The sequence below is a fragment of the Buceros rhinoceros genome, unplaced genomic scaffold (assembly GCF_000710305.1).
Source record: "Buceros rhinoceros silvestris isolate BGI_N320 unplaced genomic scaffold, ASM71030v1 scaffold19674, whole genome shotgun sequence".
NCBI lineage: Eukaryota > Metazoa > Chordata > Aves > Bucerotiformes > Bucerotidae > Buceros > Buceros rhinoceros.
The window spans coordinates 1-19,979 of record NW_010407884.1 but is presented as its reverse complement, the minus strand read 5'-3'; the positions used below and the strand labels follow the sequence as shown (position 1 = coordinate 19,979).

The 19,979-nt window shown below is 36.1% G+C and overlaps 1 protein-coding gene across 1 annotated transcript; it reads right to left on the bottom strand.

Moving 5' to 3' along the window:
* Positions 1–2,313: 2,313 nt before the first annotated feature.
* On the bottom strand, positions 2,314–17,783 carry LOC104488310 (chromosome unknown open reading frame, human C9orf41). The gene is made up of 7 exons (XM_010134677.1): positions 17,573–17,783; positions 16,521–16,684; positions 10,730–10,870; positions 5,843–6,021; positions 4,124–4,237; positions 3,092–3,195; positions 2,314–2,804 (listed from the first exon to the last, which is right to left on the bottom strand). The coding sequence occupies exons 1-7, from the start codon at positions 17,759–17,761 to the stop codon at positions 2,703–2,705; spliced, it is 993 nt and encodes a 330-aa protein (XP_010132979.1). The 5' UTR covers positions 17,762–17,783; the 3' UTR covers positions 2,314–2,702.
* Between the last annotated feature and the right edge of the window lie 2,196 nt (positions 17,784–19,979).

Sequence of the window (19,979 nt, the reverse complement as noted above, 5' to 3'; positions counted from 1 at the left end):
TCTTGGTGCTGCACTTTTAGGAAGAAGAGATTGAGTTCAAATACAACTAGGTTAAATAAAGTTCTAATAGGAAACTTCTGTAGACCAGAAGCCTTTCTTCTCAATAAGGACTCTAATCAGAAAGGGGCACAGTACTGAAATACACCCAGCTGCATACTCTCTTATGCAATGTTGGAACTATTTAAAACAAAACAAAAAGACAGCTTTCCCTCCCTGCAGACTTTTGATTTAGGAACAAGGCACACATTTCTGGCCTTAATGGGGAAAAATCCAAAGGCCAGTAACAAATCTACTAAAGAGACGTGATTAGGACATCACCATGAAAAAAGGGATTAGAAATAATGGGAAACAACCAGCCTACTGTCCAGCGCCATTATGACCACACATGAAAAAAACCTTGATTCCTTATCATAATGTTTTTATATTTTAAAGAAATTTGAAAATACATGAAAATGGTACTTAAGGTAAGCAATATATTAAGATATAGCTAGTAGAAGCTAGTGGTGTTCCCCAGGGGTTGGTACAGGGTCCAATCCTGTTCAACACATTCATCAATGACCTAGATAAGGAGAGCGTACTCTCAGCAAGTTTGCTGATGATACAGTACTGGAACGGGTGGCTGACACACCAGAAGGCTGCACTGCTGTTCAGTGAAACGTGGACAGGCTGGAGCGCAGCTGGGCAGAGAGGAACTTCATGAAGTTCAACAGGGCCAAGCACAGAATTCTGCCTCAGGAGGAATAACCTCATGGACCAGTACAGGTTAGGGGCTGACCTGCTGGAAAACAGCTCTGGGGAGCAGGACCTGGCAGTCCAGGTGAACAAGTTAACCATGAGCCAATGCTGTGCCCTCGTGGCCAAGGCCAGTGGCAACCTGGAGTCCATTAAGAAAAGTGCAGCCAGCAGGTTGAGGGATTTTATCCTCCCCCTCTACTCTGCCCTAGTGAGTTCACACTTAGATGACTATGTCTAATTCTGGGCTCCCCAGTTCAAGAGAGACAAGGAACTACTGCAGAGAGTATGAAGATGACTAAGAGACCAGAACATCTCTTATACAAGGAAAGGCTGAGGGACCTGGGACTGTTTGTTTAGCCTGGAGAAGAGAAGACTGGGAGGGGGATCTTATCAATGCTTATAAATATCTGAAGGGCAGGTGTCAAGGGGATGGGGCCGGACTCTTTTCAGTGGTGCCCAGAGAGAGGATAAGGGGGAACAGGCACAAACTGGAACACAGGAAGTTCCACCAAAACATGAGGAAAAACTCCTCTACTTTGAGGATGACAAAGCACTAAAACAGGCTGCTCAGAGAGACTGTGGAGCCTCCTTCTCTAGAGAAATTAAAAACCTGTCTGGATGCAATCCTGTGCAACCTGCTCCAGGCGAACCTGCTCTAGGAGAGGTTGCACTGGATGATCTCTAGAGGTCCCTGCCAACCTCCTACCATTCAGTGAAAATGAAATGGTTAACATGACACCTCCTCTCAGTACAGTGATTACTAATTTTCTCACATACTTCTAAGCGACAGAAGATTCAGCCTCTTGTATACTATCACGATTTGCAGATTAAATATTCAACTAAGCCACATCTGCCAGGAAATAAAACATTAGGATAATAAACCAAAAAGTTACTAAGTCACAAAGGTAAAGTGCCTAAAGTTACAAGGAAATTGTCTACCAGTTGGCCTGCACATACCAACTCAGGTAGAAATGATTCTGTTACAGCACGTATTATTTACATGTAACTTTTTTTTATTACCCCTTAAGAAACAGGGTTTTTTCCATTGCACTACCTGCACATGGCATGGGTAACTCAGCTATGTTACCAACTTTAAAAACAGGAGAGAGCTCAAAGTATAACGTGACTTTCTGTTAATTATGTTTACCAAAAAATTACTGCTTCACCATTTTGGCTTCAGCAGTAAGCAGATGACTCAAAATCCATTTATTTTAAGACAGCAAATCATCTAATATATTTCGGTTTCAACACTAAGATATTAATAAAAATTGGTGTTAGTCCTGACCTGAGGTTAACATACTTCTTCTGTGTGATGTGCTTCATTCAGTACTCTGCTTTCACAAAGCATTTAAAATTGCCCACAGGTTCTGTTTGTTAAGTGGTACAATCAAAGATAAGAATTTGTATAATAATCTTACTTCATCTCTGTTCCACACAAAATGCTTTAACAGTTCTTACAGACATTTTATCTATCAAGAATATTTTTATCACCTTCCAACCACTTCAGACTTTAGGTATATGTGTAGAAATACTTCTGTAAAGGTGACACAGCTAGTACAATAAAGACCTCTATCTATCCCTAACATCAGAAAGTAGAAAAAAGAAAATCCTTATAAATCTATTAAAAATGAGGCAACATATGTGGAGACTTAGCCTAGTTATAGCAAACATTAAATTTTATTCTCAGGAAAACATTTTGCTTTTATTTTTAATGCATCTCAAAGCACAAAGTGTTTGTGAACACTTCCTCCTCCATTTTCACAAGTACATCACAAATATGCCGGGCATAGTACATGTCTAAACAGCAACAGAGATATTAAGAAAATAGACACTATCTAAATCCTATTAGGAATAAGAAGGCACCACTGATTTGAGGTTGTGTCCAGACACCATCCAGTCCATTTTATTCTCATTTTTAGCTTTAAAGCCAAGTTTTTTTCTTCCTGATTAAAATATTCAGACCACTTCTATTCTGGTTTTCTCACAACAAACAACACACATTCATAGTAGTATTTCATCATGGAGAGTTCGTTCACAGTGTAAGTTGACAGTACAGATTCTTTCTCCACCTGAAAAAAAGCAGCAGTTTTCAAAAGACTTTATCTACAAGAATCATACACACTTCCCTTAATAACAAAGACATTTCTAAATACTCACTAGATTTCAAGGCCCATCTATACACTTTTTAAAAATACATGGAAAGCAAATAATTTGTAACACACAAACATTTAATTCTCTTAGAGGTTATTAGTATATATGCCATTATGTTTAACTAAATTTAAGGTAAGGGTTTAATCAAAGCAGTTTGTCTGGTTTATACCAGTACTACTCATTGCAAAGTACAACAGCTTCTTACCTCTATATGGAATCCATACTGCAGGATAACATTTTTTATATCCTCATAGCTTAATTCTATGGAAAGTTCATTTCCCAAGTTTTCAAAGTGGTAAAGAAGAGGACCTAGAGTACAAAAATACAACAGAAACAGCTCTCAAAAACAAAAAAATGTTTTAGAAATCCAAAGCATGTACTGAAAGTGCAAGGAATGCTTATATCCAGACTCACACATTCAAATACAGACAAAGGAACATATTTCTATCACTTGAATATGATTTCTATAACGAATCCGAGAATCAATGCAAAACAAATTAGTTCATCAGCTTATTCAGCAATGAAGTCTCATTTCACAATGAAGTCTCATTTCGTATCAGATTGTGTTTTCTGTATCTTAAAATTTTTTCAGTCTAGCATCACTGCTGTCTCTACAGAATAGAAGGCAGGAGTCTACTCAGGAGGTCTGCTTGCATTCTGTGACTGGCCAGGACTGGCGTAGTGACTGTCTGACCAGTGACTGACCAGTTTCTATTATACAAAATGTTTTAACTCCCGAGTTTTTCCTGCCATTTGTTCTCCATGGAAGACTTAAAGTGTCTCTTTTCTTTTGAGACAAGGCACTCACAAATCTCATTACCAAAGCTTCTGCTTAGAAGCACAGTACAAATTAGACAACAGATTAAGAAAAAAATGCAAGGAAGTATTTACACACAGAACAAGTTCTATTTTATTTTTTTTTAGAAAAATGGCAAGAAAAGAATACATTTCTCAAATTACGAATGTTTGATGCATTAATGCAAAACCTGGAAAGTTTTGCAAAGTAACTGCAAAGATTTACTCTTCTATTTAAAAAACACAGGGTTGTGACTTGACTGTAACTAGCAAACATTCTGAACACATCTGAAATAATTTCCAAGCCTTAAATGTTTCTCTACGTTTTCTACAGAGTTTTCAGCACAGACAAAATCCCCACAAATCTTTTCAAGTACTAGATGCCTGGTATGTGATCAAACACAAAACAGGACTAGCAGGAAGAGAGACTGGTCACACTTGCCTACATTTATCCATATTCCTCCAGGCTTCAGTATTTTCCATATAGTATCAATGTAATCAATAACATTATGTGCTGTATCTATGAAAAAGCAAGTTGCTATGCAGTCCCATGTATCTGCATAAAAAGAGCAAAGTATACAGAGATTAGTTTCAATGCTTCTACCCCTGTTAAAAGTTCATCATTTTACCCCAGTATTTGTTTATACACTTGGCATTACCTTCAACTAACAGTTGAAGGCCCTTAATTTCATTTAAAAGTAATTAAAATATTTTGTTTTATGTTAACAATGGTTAAGTTTGAGTTCATGTGACATGTATATGTGCGTGTATACACATATATTATATACATTTATTATTTATGGATTTTATAAAATTTTTCATACACATTTTAAGAGATATATTTATATTATATACTGTAAAAATATAAATGTAAATATTATAAACACATTTTATAAAAATGAATGCCCAAGTGTGCTATTACTTACCTGTCCTATGAACTTCATTACCACAATCATTAAAAGTACAGCTACAGAAATACCTAGTGATTTAGGGCCTCTCAGTTAATATCTAGAACAATATAGATCTGTACACTAAACTGTATTTTTGTAAATCACATCGCTTTAAAACATTTTATTCAGTATCTAAATATTTCTCCAGCTGTATTTTACTAGTTAATTAAACAAGCAGGATCTTTCAAAGTCTACCTTTTGAAGGATGAGTCTCCCTGATTTTCTATAAACATGTACCGTCGGAATTTCAAAAGTTTTAAGTTCTGTTGATAAAAAAACTGAGAAGTCTCAATTTATGCCAGTATCAGATATTCTAATGTAACACAGAACCTTTAGAAAATTAAGCAGCTATAAGGAAGGCTTCTACCAGAAAACACCTGGAAGCCAGGCTGCACAATAATCAATAACTGTATAATCTTAGTGAAAAAAGGCTGTAGGTCTCATAGGGTCAGAAAGGCGGAAATGGAAAATCCATGTCTGGGGTGATAATCCAATACTGTGTACAGGAAAAAACAGTGACTTCTAAATAGGCATATATTACACTATTAGAGTACGTATGAACTGGGTAAGTGCGACCCTGGATCAAGTCTGGGTTGACAGAGCAGCACTAAGTAAGATAGTGTTCTGCAGGTTAATTCATTAGGTTAGTCATAAAATATTACTTCATAGCTACAATGAGGACAGCACAACTAACCTGGTATCACAAGGAAAAAAATGTTATTTGTACTGATGGAAGACTCCATCTTTCATAATTACTATCCCCATAATGTGCCTCTGAAATATTTACTAATGACAGTCAGTATGTAGCTTTTTCATTTACAATTTGCTACTACTAAAACAGTTTCTTTGCTTTTACAACAGGAAATGAATCAACAGAAAACCCTCTTATATTTTTAATTTTTACCTAGAGAAGCAACTAGTTACATTGTTCGCTTTGTAACATCACTCTTCTAAACCAAGTAAACTTCTCCATAATGCTGTCTTATTCTGAAAGAGTCTATGCAACAAAGATCTGTTAGGCAAGGAGAGGTCTGCGTTTTTTCATAAGCAAGAAGAAAAACTGACTTGGAGTAAGAAAATCTTGCCACAACTAGTACTTTTTGCTTAATGTTTGTGGACACAGTTCCCTTCTATTTGTAATTACTAACTATCCAATAAAAAATACTCTGACGACAGTGAGATGGATAGCCTAGAAGTTTTCATTTACTCACTGCACTCGGAATAAATTTCTTGAAAATCCCCTGCTGTCATAGAGAAGTTTGAACCAGAAGGAAGACTGTGAGGATCCACATCAGGGAAATAAATTGGACGTATCTGGTCAGCAGATCTTCTGTTATTGCTAAACTGATGAATCCAGGGATAAAGCTTACATGAGTTAATTTCAGAACATCTGCAAAACATGGAAATCAGCACAATTCAGTTTCAACTAACTGCTTATCTATTATTTGGAAATGTAGGAATCAAAGACTTTCAACAACATCCATTGTTTTGCTGATAAAGTTCTTGCAAAAAATCTACATGCCTTCCCAAGAACTGTTATCTAGTTCATAACACTTCAGACTGCCCATCAATTTAGGAACTGATCAAAAAAAGAAATTTTACTCTGACACACAAATTAACATGACGAAGGAACTGCCTTTTTAATTTTAAAATCTTCTTTTCCTACTTTTTACCATTTTTCCCTAACTTACTTCTCCACTGAAAAGAAAATGTACAAGATTCTTTTATAAGATTAATGAAACCTATTATTTACTATGTTCAGTAAAACTAAGCCTTCTGGATCCTATTTTTTCTATTAAAAAAAGAAAATTAGTAACATTAATTCTGTTTATCAGAAATATTTGTACTCATTTTATACTTTTCTATATTTTTTTAAACCAAAATCATAGGTGTTTCGAAGCACAACAAAACAAAAGCATTTTATCAGATACTAACCAAAATGATATTTTTAGATTTCAATATGTAAATAAATTCTATTTTGCAAAGTACAGTAGTTTTGCACTAGCTATTATTTTAAGTTAGTAACATCATAGTGTTGCAATTACGCTAAATAAACATGTCTTTGTAAAGTAAAATTTGTGTGTTGACGTGACTAATTAAGTGAACTCTTATTTTAAAAAGTGTTAAAATATAGCCTTAAAGTACAAAAAGCAGCTTTTCCCATAATCCTGTAAAATCAGTTTGTAATTAAAAACTGAGGCCATTTTTTTTTTGGAGACAACAGAGGACACATCTGTCCCATCAAACACTTCATAAACTGCAACAAACCTACCAGTTGTAGAAAATGCACTCTTTCAGTTGGTGGATAAAAAATACCTCTGGTAAAGTCTTAGAAATGGCACTTCTTACTTTCTTCATGTCATATTTATATTTCATTTTATCAGTAAAAAAGAGATAGAAAACCAACCTGTGTTTGAGTAGCAGTATACTGCACTCATCAACTGTCTCCAAATATAATTAATAAATAAGTATCAATCAGATATATGCAGTCAAAGGAAAAAAAAGCAGGGGGAAAACCCTGATAACATGGTCATCATATTCTTCGAGAAGGGCATTTCTATTTCAGTTAAAAAACAAAAACCGAACACAAAGCAAGCAATCAACCAAAAAAACCCACCAATCACAACAACTACAAAAAAGAAAGCCAAACCAAACCCCCAAAACCCCCGACACTGGACGACAAACCATTCTATGTTAACCATTCTATCATTCTCCTTACATTCCCAGTCAACTCCTATTCTCTGCAGAACTTGTCTTTAGCAATGAAAATTTCCCCAAAAGGTAAAGAGAACAAGGTATCTGAGTAGATTAGAAAGTAGGTGTTTTTTCTGAGCTATAAGGCAACACACCTATGGTTTTTTTTCCCTACCACAACGTATATTCATGTTTACTTTCAAACAGATCCAAAGGAAATTCCCAATTTAATATAAAAGACCGATCCCTCTCCATATTCAAGCTTGAAATCCTCTCTTCCCAGGTTCCATAATTTGTACTTCAAATCTAAGTACTGCAGTCCTTTACAATTCCATCCCTCCAATAAAAGCTGTATGATGTAAGTTGTTACAAGAATCTAACATCTTGAAGTAAGCATGATGCACTTCACTAATTTCCACAGGTGCAGAGAATTTACTGCTCAACAGTTCAAAAGACAGTACTACAAAAGATAGATAGGACAAATCTTATTTCTGACCACTGACTTAAATGCTTAACTGTTTTCATCCTAGGACATTCATGGACATGCTACAAATGCAATTAAGCAACCTTCTCAAAATGTCAAGTTTTACGTTCTGGAAAGAATGTAATTTTAGGTAAGATTAGCCAATTATTAGCATGAATTCTTCTGGTATTAAATAATTTTTTTTAAACTAACCCTACTCTAACTTGTGTACAAAGTGATTTTATATTACTTCAACTGAACTTCCCAATATTCTTAAGTAGGACTGCTGCTACTGAAGGGCTGCTTGACCAAGATTACAGACCCTGTGCTCTAAATTTCTAGCTGCAGAAAGCAGCAAGTCAACAAGCAACTGCTCCTGTCTCCTCCACATAGATACCACCTCACTGTTATTTCCCCTCCTGACAGATGTCAAAAGGGGAGTAATGTGTCCTGTGGCTCTAGACTACCTGAAAATTTTGGAATGCTTTCCAGAGACAATAAAACAGATAATACTTTTCACAGTTTTTGCTCTTCCAAAATATGTAAGAAAAGAAGTGGATCTATACATCACCCATGATCACTTCTACCATGTTGTTATATCCAGAACTCACGTAAACACCTGAAGAATATACTAGCAATAAGTACCTTATCCATGAAAAAGCACAATTTCCTATACAATGACTGCAGCAGCCTTGGAGCCATTGCAGCTTAACTACTCCAGGGTCACTTTATTTTCAAATGAGCCTCCTTAATACAATAATGCACTCTAATTAACTTCAAATACTTACACTGACCAGAGTTATGCCTTGTAGCACTCTCTATGTACCACGCAACTTTATCCACAGTAACAAAAGTTCACAATTTACGAGAAGTTTTTTTTACATGTGTAAAAATCACAAGATACCGCTTTGTATTCAGAAGACTTAAGTCACTGTACATCTAGGAGCCCACTGCAGTAGTTGACTTAAACAGGACAATACTTTTGCCTACCTAGAAGCAAACCAAGGTCAGAGAACGAAGGTATATCCACGCTATAAGCACACATTAGCAGAAGCCTCATGCTTTTATCAACTGAAAACAAAAACCAATTACATGGAGACTGTAATTAAAAACTAATTCACAAAATCCTTTCTTACCACTCTCCCTTAACTTCAGCTCATACTGATCATGACTGTTTCTTCCAGTTCCAGGAAAGCAAACAGGTCCAAGGCTACCCGGGAACAGTAACTTAAAACTTAAGTGAAAAATCCCAGAAGTCCCTAGAACCTTCTTAACAGACATCCCAAGCCCACAGTTAAATCTGGCAGAAAGGAATGCTTGGACTTAAATGAATTGACTGAAATTCAGAGACAGATTAGCAGTATCTTCTTCCATTCTAACAAGGAAACTTGTAACCGGTAACTTGCCCAGCGAAGACGAAGATTACAGCAGCTGAGCAACGCTCAATTTTGCTAACTAAAATCAAATACTGTTAGCAAGTCTAATGCATAGACACCTCTTTGCTAAGTATCTTATAAAAGTATGAAACATTACATGAGCATTAGATGCTAGGAATGATTTTGATCATAAGCCAAGCATGATCTACGGAAGAATTCCACATATAGGCCAAAGTCTCATTATTTAAGGAAGATCACAAACCTGTCATCAGAGGTAGGTAGGGATGACATTTGTTTTCAGATTTGAACCACTATGATAGCTGATCTGTGCTCACAAACACGGGAAATGAGTAATTCTATACTGCTTTATATAATAATTTCAGAAGTTCCAAAGATCATCAAGAGCCAGCAGGGCCGTATAGCTACAGATAAGAAGAATGTGACAGCCTTTCAGTAGCTGCATTAGATCAGCTCAACTGTAATATGCTATTTCACCACCATATGAGAGTCATTTAAGAATAATGTAAGAACAAAAACCCCTCTAGCAAATAGCTATTTTCATCTTGTTGACCACTACTATTTTAAGTACACATGCAGCAGTGTTTTCCCCTCCTTGTTTTTGAACAGTAAGCTATGACAAATTTAAGATGATCACCGTCTGCTGTGGACAGACTACAAACAGGACTCCAAAACATTCTGATAACATAGAATACAAGCCAACAGTTCAGGATGTTTTCAGCAAAGGTGTATCCTTTCAGACTGAAGAATGAATTGGTAAATTCTGCCTCTTTGAAGTTGGCACCAACTCTCTCAAAAAACAAAGCATCTCCCCCAGACCTCTTTCATACTTGCCCACCTGCAGTCTTCCCAACCTGTTTCTTAAAAGAACAGTTGCATTTGCTGCCTTCAATCCTCTCAAGACGTTCATTATGAAAACAGTAATTTCCAATGCAAGAAACAGAATATGAAACACAGATTTGTCACTCTAAGTTAAACCTATAAAATGAAATTTACTACATTCAGATTTAGCACCTTAGCGTAACAATAGAATTATTAACTATGTTATTTTAGCCACTTAAGAAGTGGTTCAGCATGCTTTAGTCATATTTCATGGCAAACAAGACCTAAAGTTTTAGTACAGAATGTAACACTTTAATAGGTTTCCTCTGTTACCAATCAATGCAAAGCACCATGCAAATAGTAACTAGTCTGTATTTGACACCAGTGAGATAGGTGTGCATTTTTTACAGAAACAGATGTGAAATAAATCATAAAACCTCTATGAGATTATGCAGAAATTCTGTGGTACAGTCTAGAGATTTCAAGTCTCATAATTTAAAGGCCTTTCTTTCTGCTATGATTTTAATGACTCAGATACATTGCTTCCCTCTCCCATTTACCCCACTGATTTTATTTTAATAATGAAAACATTCTAAAAAGTGCTTATGTGTATCCGGTGTTAGGATTTACATACGTATACTTTTCAGTTTTATTTAATAAAGTTTTCTCATTTATAATTTTGCCTCCCTAAGTTTCAGTCAGCAAGTAAAACATAAGCTATGTACCTGTTGAGTACAAAGTTAGAAGAAAAGAGCATAAAGAGGCTCCATTCATTTCCTTGGCAAGCATAACCGAGCATAGCTATTTCCCACGCCAATCTACCTAGCCCAGCACCAGGTACCAGGATATTAACTTTGGAGAAATCCCTGCAACAGAACAAAAATAATAGTTAAGTCTTTATCTGATACCTCTTAACAAAACTTACAGAGGTCCAGTCAAACATTTTCTCCCCTATATACTTAGATATTATATATAATGTACTTCCAGTATGACTTTACTTTTTAAATGCAAACTGAACCAGTTCTGATAGGATTGGTTAATTGTACAGTCAAAATAATTCACAGAAATGTCTCAAAAGAACATAAACAACCCTCATTCAGATACAGAGCATAATTACAAAACATTTTCTTCCAAAAACTTTTACAGTTATCAAGCTAAAAGTCTCAAGTGAATTGAAGAAAGGACATTATCATATAGCACCATGTATTTTTCTGAGGCCCACCGATGACTAGTAAATATTGTAGAAGTCTCTGTTACATGGGATGAAATACATACAAGTATTTTGACATCAGAAACACAACCTGCACTTTACTAAGGTTTTTACAGTTTGAATTGTTCATCAGCTTATGAAACTTCTCAGCAACTGTGGTTTTATATGCTGTCCACCTATTCTGCTAAAGCTCATTAAGGGACATATGACTTTCTATATCAAAGTTCACTGCAATTCTCTAACGCTTTACTTCCCATAACTAGGCATGAAGGCAAAGACAAACAGAAGACATCCAGTAGTGTGTGTTTACTGAGCTATCTAGAAAATCCTCTCCCATCTTCCAAGTTCAGCAACTAAGAACCTCAAAATCTTCTACCCCTTCAGGCAGAAAAGACAGTATATAAATATTCTAACCATTAGACTTCCGTTACAATGGAGTCTAACCTTCACTCATAAAAACTACTCCCATGCTAAACTGGGAAGATACTTAATCCGACCAGAAACAGTTTTTCAGTTTTCATTTGTGAACAAGACTTCATCACTTCATATAACACGAAAACAAGCGTGAACACTCGGACTATCCTCCCTTCTCCATGCCACCTTCCAAGACAAAATATACATGTATCAATTTATATGCAACTAAATGAAGGAAGCTGCAATCAGCACTTCCAAACATATGACGGATGAAAGGAAGCAAAATGCGAAGCCTTTGACTACGTAAAAATTCAGGACACCAAAAAGGATTCAAAAGTCAGTATGCTGTATAAGCATGAAGATGAGTGAAGGAGTTATGTATATTCTGAAAAGTAGTAACTTTCTGAAGACTATTACCCAGAAACAAAAGAAAGCATTGTTCTTTTCTAAAGGCTACATAAACCAACAAAGTAGTTTTAACAGTGCCTTTTGGTTTATGGCTTAATCATCTAATTACTAAGGCCTCCCAAACGGAAAATCAAACTTCTTCTCATTCCTGATACTTATTACCATTCCATTAGGTTTTCAGATTCTTTGTTTTGTGATTAACGAGAAGCAGGAAATAAAGACTTTGCCGTTACTTAAGAGCACTCCTGTGAAGCATCGGTTGTCCTTAACCCTATTCTACCAGGAAAGACAGAAGCAAGGTAGGCAGTAAATCCTACTGAAAAAAGAAAGATTAATTCAGGGGAAAACTACTTTTTCAAGATCAAATTTTTGAAAATGGAACCCAGAAGAAGCAGGAAAAAAATTCACTTTCTGGGAGAAGCTAGAAAAACCTCGATCTTACAGCTTTTCCTTTTTGTAGTGATACACTGTCATTCCAAATGTATTTCTAACCTAACCCATTTTTTCCTTACAATTTAACTTTATGAAATATTTAGACTAGCTCCACACAGATTTTGGCCCCCTCATGTGAATTACAAGCCTTAAATGATTTCCAAGATTATTATACATTGATTAGAAAAGACTCTCTTCTCAAAACAATCTAATCACTTAATAGCTATGTCAGTGTAATCACATTTTGAAATCTGCACCTTTATTAATCCTAAACCAAGATAAAGCCTCTAACAGTCAAGTAAGTCGATTTTAAATTGCTTGTAATTGTCTATCTTTTTGTTCTCAGTATAAAGCTTTGTATCTCTGAACTAGTTCTTCCAATTCTCTCTTAGAAAATAAGTTGATTTTAACTGCACTCTCCTTTGCACCTTTATTAAGGGATCAAAGTCTGTCTGGAAACTTGTTAGCACTTTTAATTTCTATCTATCCTCTTCATTGAGCTACTACAGACTGGTGCTGGCCAGCAAATTTGTTTGAACATACGGTGTACAGCTAACACAATACAATACAATCAGATAAATCTGAGTCCACTAGCATCGACACTTGGTTTAAGAACTTTTTTTTAAAAATCCATAATCAGAGAAATTAGGTATATGGTAAACTTACTGCATAACAGGTTGATGTTGTGCTGCTATCAAAAAAAATGCTCAAGCACCTTTTGCTTTTCAAGATTTAAAAAAATTGCTAGTGACAAACTATTGGTTAATTTTTTTAAAAAATAAGGTATAACCAGTGATAATAGGAGCATCCAATGCACTATATTGTGCTAATTTTTCAGTCACTAAACAGCTAAAAAATTTCACTTGCACAGAAACTCTTGTTTGGTTGGTTGGGTTTTTTTAATGGCTAAAGTCATAAGATAATTTAGGAGGCTAGAGAAAACTGCTTTCCTTTGGGGGATATGTAATTGCAGCAGTAGCAAAGACAGAAAAACCAAACCTGTTATAACTGACAATAACCCAAGGTTTACGCACAGTGAACACGGTTCATTCAGATCCAAGAAATCTTAAGAAATATAAACAGCTTCACTGAGAACCTGTGAACTAAAATACAATTAAATTCCAACATAAAGAATTCAGGAAAACCATCAGTTCTTCAGGAAGACTTATCTCATTGGACTTGCCTTAAAACTGCTTTGTTTATCCTGCTAGCAGATTCTGTGTTAAGATGCTAAGCAGGTAGAAGGAATTATTTCTGAAGAGGAGTGGGAAGCAGAAACAGCTTTTGCCAATTTATTTTTAGATGACAGTCTAGTCAGAAGACTGGACTGAAAAACAAGATAACAGTAGCATTTACTTGCAAGCAAGTGCTAATTACTGTTCTAATTTACAGTGGCTTTCAGTCATTACTTGTATCTCTTTTGTTTCCCAGAAAAGTAATCATACAGAGCACTTCCCCTGTTCTTTGCACACCAACTGAACCAATACAGGCGAGTCTTGCAAAAAAGAGCAACAAGACATGTTCACTCATGAAGCATAACATACTCAAATACTTTCAAAAATTTAAAGTCCTTTTCCACATGATTCCAATGCATGTACTCAATAACATAACAAATAGTATTACTCTAGAAACTGAATATACAGTTCCATGGAAACCGTTAAGAAGTAAAAGGTAACAGTTTTTAATTTAAAGGTGTACTGACAGTTCTTAAAGTATGTATTTCCCTCCTTTTTCAAAGCAAAATACATCTAGACAAAGCTGTTTTCTTCACCCAGTGCCAACACCACTTTTTCTCTAGCATTTCAGTTTCATCATCTCAGGAGACTTCATCACTCCATGCTAAAAAAAAAGAACTCTGAACAAATGCAATGCTGCACTCTGAGGTTCCATCTACAGGCTGTTTTCTGGCATTAGCGGCCCACAGCTAGTCCCTTCTGGAGGAAATGGGACTTTGCATCCAATATACACCACAGCCAATAACTCCACTACACTCAGTTCAGGTCTTGTCCATCCCTTCACACTGAAACAACAGCTTCCCTCCAAGACACTATAAAGGAACCAGATTGACCAACCAGCCTGTCCTGCCACAAAAGTTACTTCTCGCACAAGGGTGAGGTGGCACTGTCAGTTAAGCCTGCTAATACAAAGAGAACAGGCCCTTCTGAACCACTCTGCTTGTCGCCTCAAAGAGGTAAACACACCTGAGCAGGAGAGCCTCCAGTCACTAGGAGAAAGAGCAAGCTGACAACAGTAATTAACAAGATGATAGTAATTAATATATGAACAGAGAAAAGGTTTTACCTAAGGGCTGTGACAGCTCCATAATGATCTTTAAGATTAAATATTTAAATAGCTATGTAGTAATAAATATTTCATATTAAAAAAATGTTTAATTTGACATGCTCATATTTGTAGTGGAGATCAGTTTGATCAGTGATATTTTGAGATTTCTGTGGAGACAAAAGCCACCCATCTAGTATTTCAGAGCAATCACCACAAGGACAAAAGCACTATCACATTAGTTGCGTTTGACAATAACAGACAAGTAGAATTCCTGGTAAAGAAGCACAAAGCTTTCAACTTCAGATTCACCTGATCTGTTACCAAATGTTGCTTCCTAATACCAACAGGAGGTTTTGAAATAGAGTTCATTGCTGGCAAATGTAAAAGTCAAGACTTTTCAACTTCAGTCATATAGCCCTTAAGATTTGACGTAAGTTACATCTCCCATAACCAAAATGCTTTAAAAGTGATCACAAAGAGAAAAAGGGGAACTATCTTGAAGATTAGAATGATTACTTTAAAAACTAAATATGACTTTTCCTACAGATGTGCACATCATAGGTACATCAGGGAACCTGTAGTATTTAATTTCTATTTAATAATAGTATTATGCGCTATTAGCACTAAAAACATTGCAGAAAGTCTACCGTCAGAGAAAACATTTTTAATGGCACATCCACCTTGAGATGTTAGCCCAAGGCAAAAGAGAAACCAACGAGAATGTCCATGCCAGTGTCTGCCACCACTAACAGTCTTTACTAATGAAAATTAGTACAAGTGCATTATTAGCAGTAACTGAAAGAAGAAAACCCATTATACAAACCAGCTATGTCAAACCGAAGTTCTGATCCTTTACATTTATGAGTACAAAGTTCACAAATTTTCCCATTGTAAGAGTGTTAGTTTAAACTGAAATGTACTTTATTATGACTCAGCTGACTAAATGGCAGAACCATTAAACATGGAATTCTTAAAGCAGTAGTATCTTCTGAGATTCTTCCAGTACACTTCTACTTGAAGTTACCTAAAAAACCCCCGCACCTATGACTATTTTGGTGCTGTCAACAAGCCAGCAGTTACAAAGCTACCCTCACATATGCAGCAAAGCTTCTCTAAGACTTAACACCTCCCTGAAACCAAGCCTAGAAATAAGTATTTGCAGTTTGAATTCTTAGTGCAATAAAACTGCGCTAGAGGTTTCATCTTCTTCCCAGATTCCTTCTTCCACCATGAAAGGCAACACTTACATTTGCTGCTGTCACAAGGTTTTTTCTCTTTAACTGCAGTAGATGTACTGCAAGAATCTGCTAACCTGAAAAATTTACTTCACTGAGCACAACTGAGTTAACTTCACAATGTCCTGAGGAGTCTTACTTGAAAAGTTAACCAACACCACATTACATCAAGCTGTTCCAAAAAAAAAAAAAAAAAAAAAAAAAAAAACAACCAAAAACCAAATTTCTTGTTAAAAGAAAAAAAAAAACCTGGAAGCCAAAAAAAAAAAAAAAAAAAAAAAAAGCAACAAACAAACCAACATACTCAACTTCTGGTTTACCTACGATTCCTTTGTGATTTTTATCATTATGTTGGTTTTCAACAGCTTGTATTAGAAAGAAACACTTCTAGATCCAAAAATAAATTCCACTTCATTCACAGTAACTTCTGTAGTTATAAATCCAAGCTTTTCATTAATTTCTGCATAAAAACTTACGTTAAGATTTGTGTAACAGTGCATGCCCACGTAAAAGTAAGTCTTAAAACACTATTACCATCTTTCTTTCGGGAAGTTCTTTACAATTTCATTAATGATTGGCTGGTAGCAGGAATCTCTCTCGGGCTTTCCCTCTTCACTCCAGTCTCTCACGAATTGTTTCAAAGTGGATTTTAATTTATCCATGTCAAATGTTGAAGCCGGTGTAATCTTCCCTCTTCCCTGATTAAAGTGGAGGGGGCAAAAGTTAGTAAAAAATGCACCAAGTATCTTCAGTCTTGGGGAAAAAAAAAGTAAATTATAAACAGACAAATGTCTTGCTAAAAGGGCTGCTGGGATTTTTAGCCGACAAAGCACTCGCCCTTCACTCCTGGGAACAGGGATGAAATCCAACCTAGAATCCTAAAGAGAGTTTAGCTCTCAGTTCAGCACCCAAGCACCCAAAAGACCAGGTTCCACATCAAAAAACCCAATACATAGTATGGCATAGCATAACTGCCAGTACTTATTTAGGAAGGGACCGGGGCTGAGCTAATGCAGAGGCTGAACTGCTTACCCTTAAGTACTGATGATGCAACACTGAGAAGCTCACATTAGAGCTGCCCATTACTGTACTTTGCCTGCAAATACCAAAAAAGGACTTCAGTTTTCATCTCTGCCAGTCTTTTCAGTCTTAGTGCAACTTTTTTCACAGAAATGCCACAGTGAAAATAGCAGGTAAGCAGTGAAAAACTTTTTACAGATGAAAGCATTAAAAATACGTGGTCTATCTAAAAATTAACTGTTTTAGAATGCCATAACATGTAATAATCTACAGCAAGATAGACAATACCATTTACGGTAAATGGTAAACTGATTTTTTACAGTAAGTGATACCAGTCATTTACCAGTTTTTCAATTAGTTTTCTTAAGTGTAACTACAAAGACTAACAAGTAGTTTTATTAAACATCAGTTCTACGAGTTGTGAAAGACAAGAGTAAGAAAAAAGAAAATAAGGAAGGCAAAAGGAAAGAAAGCTGGAGGACTAAAGGTGTGAAAAACAAAGGCAGAGAATCCCCAAAGCATACAGAACTTAATTTTGGAGTATGAAAAAGTCCGTTTTAACATACGTCTTCTCCATATTCTTTATTTTCAAACATATGAACGCAGTCATTGACAATGGTCTGCAGTATTTCTTGATTATGGTCAATGCACTTCCGAATCTTGTCAAGGTGAGGGAGGTACTGAGGCAGAAGACTCTGTTGTTTAGGTGGCAGAGATTTAAACTGCCTCTCTGTTCTGTTCACTCGTTCATGCATATTCGTTCTAAAAAGCAAGAAGTTCAAGGTCTTTAAATATTTAGGAGCAATAGCACACACTAATTATAAATTATTCACTCTAGGCTACTCCAACTACAATTACTCATTTCTTTAGAAGCAGAAAGTGATCAGACTTTGTAATTCCTTACTAGAGAACAATTTTTCAAGATTTTTTCAGGCAAAATGTTTTAAGCTCTAGTTCTACATTAGCACTCTTTTTAACACGTTGCAGTTTAAGAGGACCATTGTTTTCTTCTTGCAGTTTCATCACCAGCCACTCATTTCCAGCACAGGTGACCACTACCTTAATACACAGATCTGCAAAATTTAATGAACAACCAGCCTCCAAACCCATCAAAACCAGCTAGACCGTTACACAAATCCAATTTAAATTGAATTAATAGCTGCATGTTGTGATAAACTTTGACTCTAGAAAAAATGAGATTTAGAGTGGGAATAGGGATTCTCGAAATCAGTTGCTTCTGAAAGAATCGTAAAAGTCACAGCTGGACCATACTAGAGTTCTGGCAGCGACACTAAGATACTAAGCTACCTTCTTTTAACAGCATATCCCCCTCAAGTACGAGTACAGTGAATTTGACCGTGTAACCAACCTGAGCTAAAAATAACTCTTCCACTTCCCCAAAATAAAGTTCCATACGAAAGTAAATCTACTGCCAAGGGAAACAGGTCGGGTTTTTTCCTTTCCTCTTCCTTCTCATCACCCAGAACACTTCTGCCCTCCATCTTCTTTTCGCAGTCACCGAGCCTGCCACAATGCTCGTGTAATTTGCTAACCCTGAACAGATGCGTATTGATTTTGCTAGATTTGATTTCTGTCAGTTTAGCAAGTCAAGCTGGCTGAGCACAGTCATTAGGACTCTAAAGAAAGAGATCCGAGGCCAGGACGACAGATACTGCTCCTTCTGGCAGTGGTGAATCATCTTATCACGGCACATCACAGTGCTGTTTCTTAAAGCCTCTGTGTCAGCATACAGCAGCAGAGTTGAAAATTAGCCATTAGAGAGAGTAAGGTGCAATGGCTGCAGTTTTAGTTGCAACCTTTGTCTGGAGATTTGACCAGTCAGTATTGCCAAAATTACGTATGTGCTACTGAGAAGGACGTTTTCATTTCAGTAGCTACACTGGTTTAAAATGACATTTAAGAACAAAAAACAGAGAAGGAACAGTAAGGAAAATAAACCAATCCTCTATATAAATTAAATCAGCTTAGCTTAATATCTTCTTGCAAGTTTTGTAAGAAAAAAAATCTTTGAACTATAATCCTCCACCCTTTCATGCTGAATTGCAATGCTCTAGCGGAATGAATAATTCACTGAAATCAGAACTAAATGCAAGGAATGAAGCTAAGTCCATACATCTCCAGGAGACAAGAACTTTAATCTGAATTCACCTGAAAGTGTGTTATTTCCTTACTCATACATTCCAAGTAACTTATTTTTGACTACTAAGATAGTAATTTCACACAAATTTGGAGCTATTTGAGGCAAAGGTAATTTCATTCAACTTCTGTATTGCAAGTTTCAGTCATATCCTTTTGCTATGTGTTTACCAAAACCAATGTATTCAAAAGCAATCCAGAGTCACACTTGAGCACGAGGGTGAGAAAGATGTTCCCCGCTTCTAAGGCTTGAGGATACAATTACATCACTGATCTAAGTAAATTACAGTTGGCTGTTGTGCTAACAGAAATAACTAACATAAAGCCTTTGGTAGGGCCAAACTGAATTACAGAATTTGGTTGATACATGTAGATGACATTGTAGGATAGATAACACTTTGGTATCTTTTCCAAACTGTTTGGAAGAGACATCAAACTGTCATCTAGACCAATCTCCTGCTCAAATACGAGTCCTGGAAAACAAAAAAACCCAAGATACAATAAATGCTAAACAGAAGAAATATTCTAAATATCACCCTCTCCTTCTAAGGACCTCACTGTCACGTAAAAATTATGCTTTTATTACACTGACAAAAAGGGTCCAGCACATAATAATGATTCACTTGATGGGGGTTTGTCTACTAAAGACTACAAATACGCAATGTAGCTACGTCCCTAATCTGCTTCCCATACTCAGAGTAACAGAAGACAGTTTACCAAAACCTGCAGAGGACTAGACTTTTTCAGAGAGTTCCCTCCACCCCACGATCTGAGTAACTTCCATTTCCTCTAATTTAATATTATTAAATTAATATT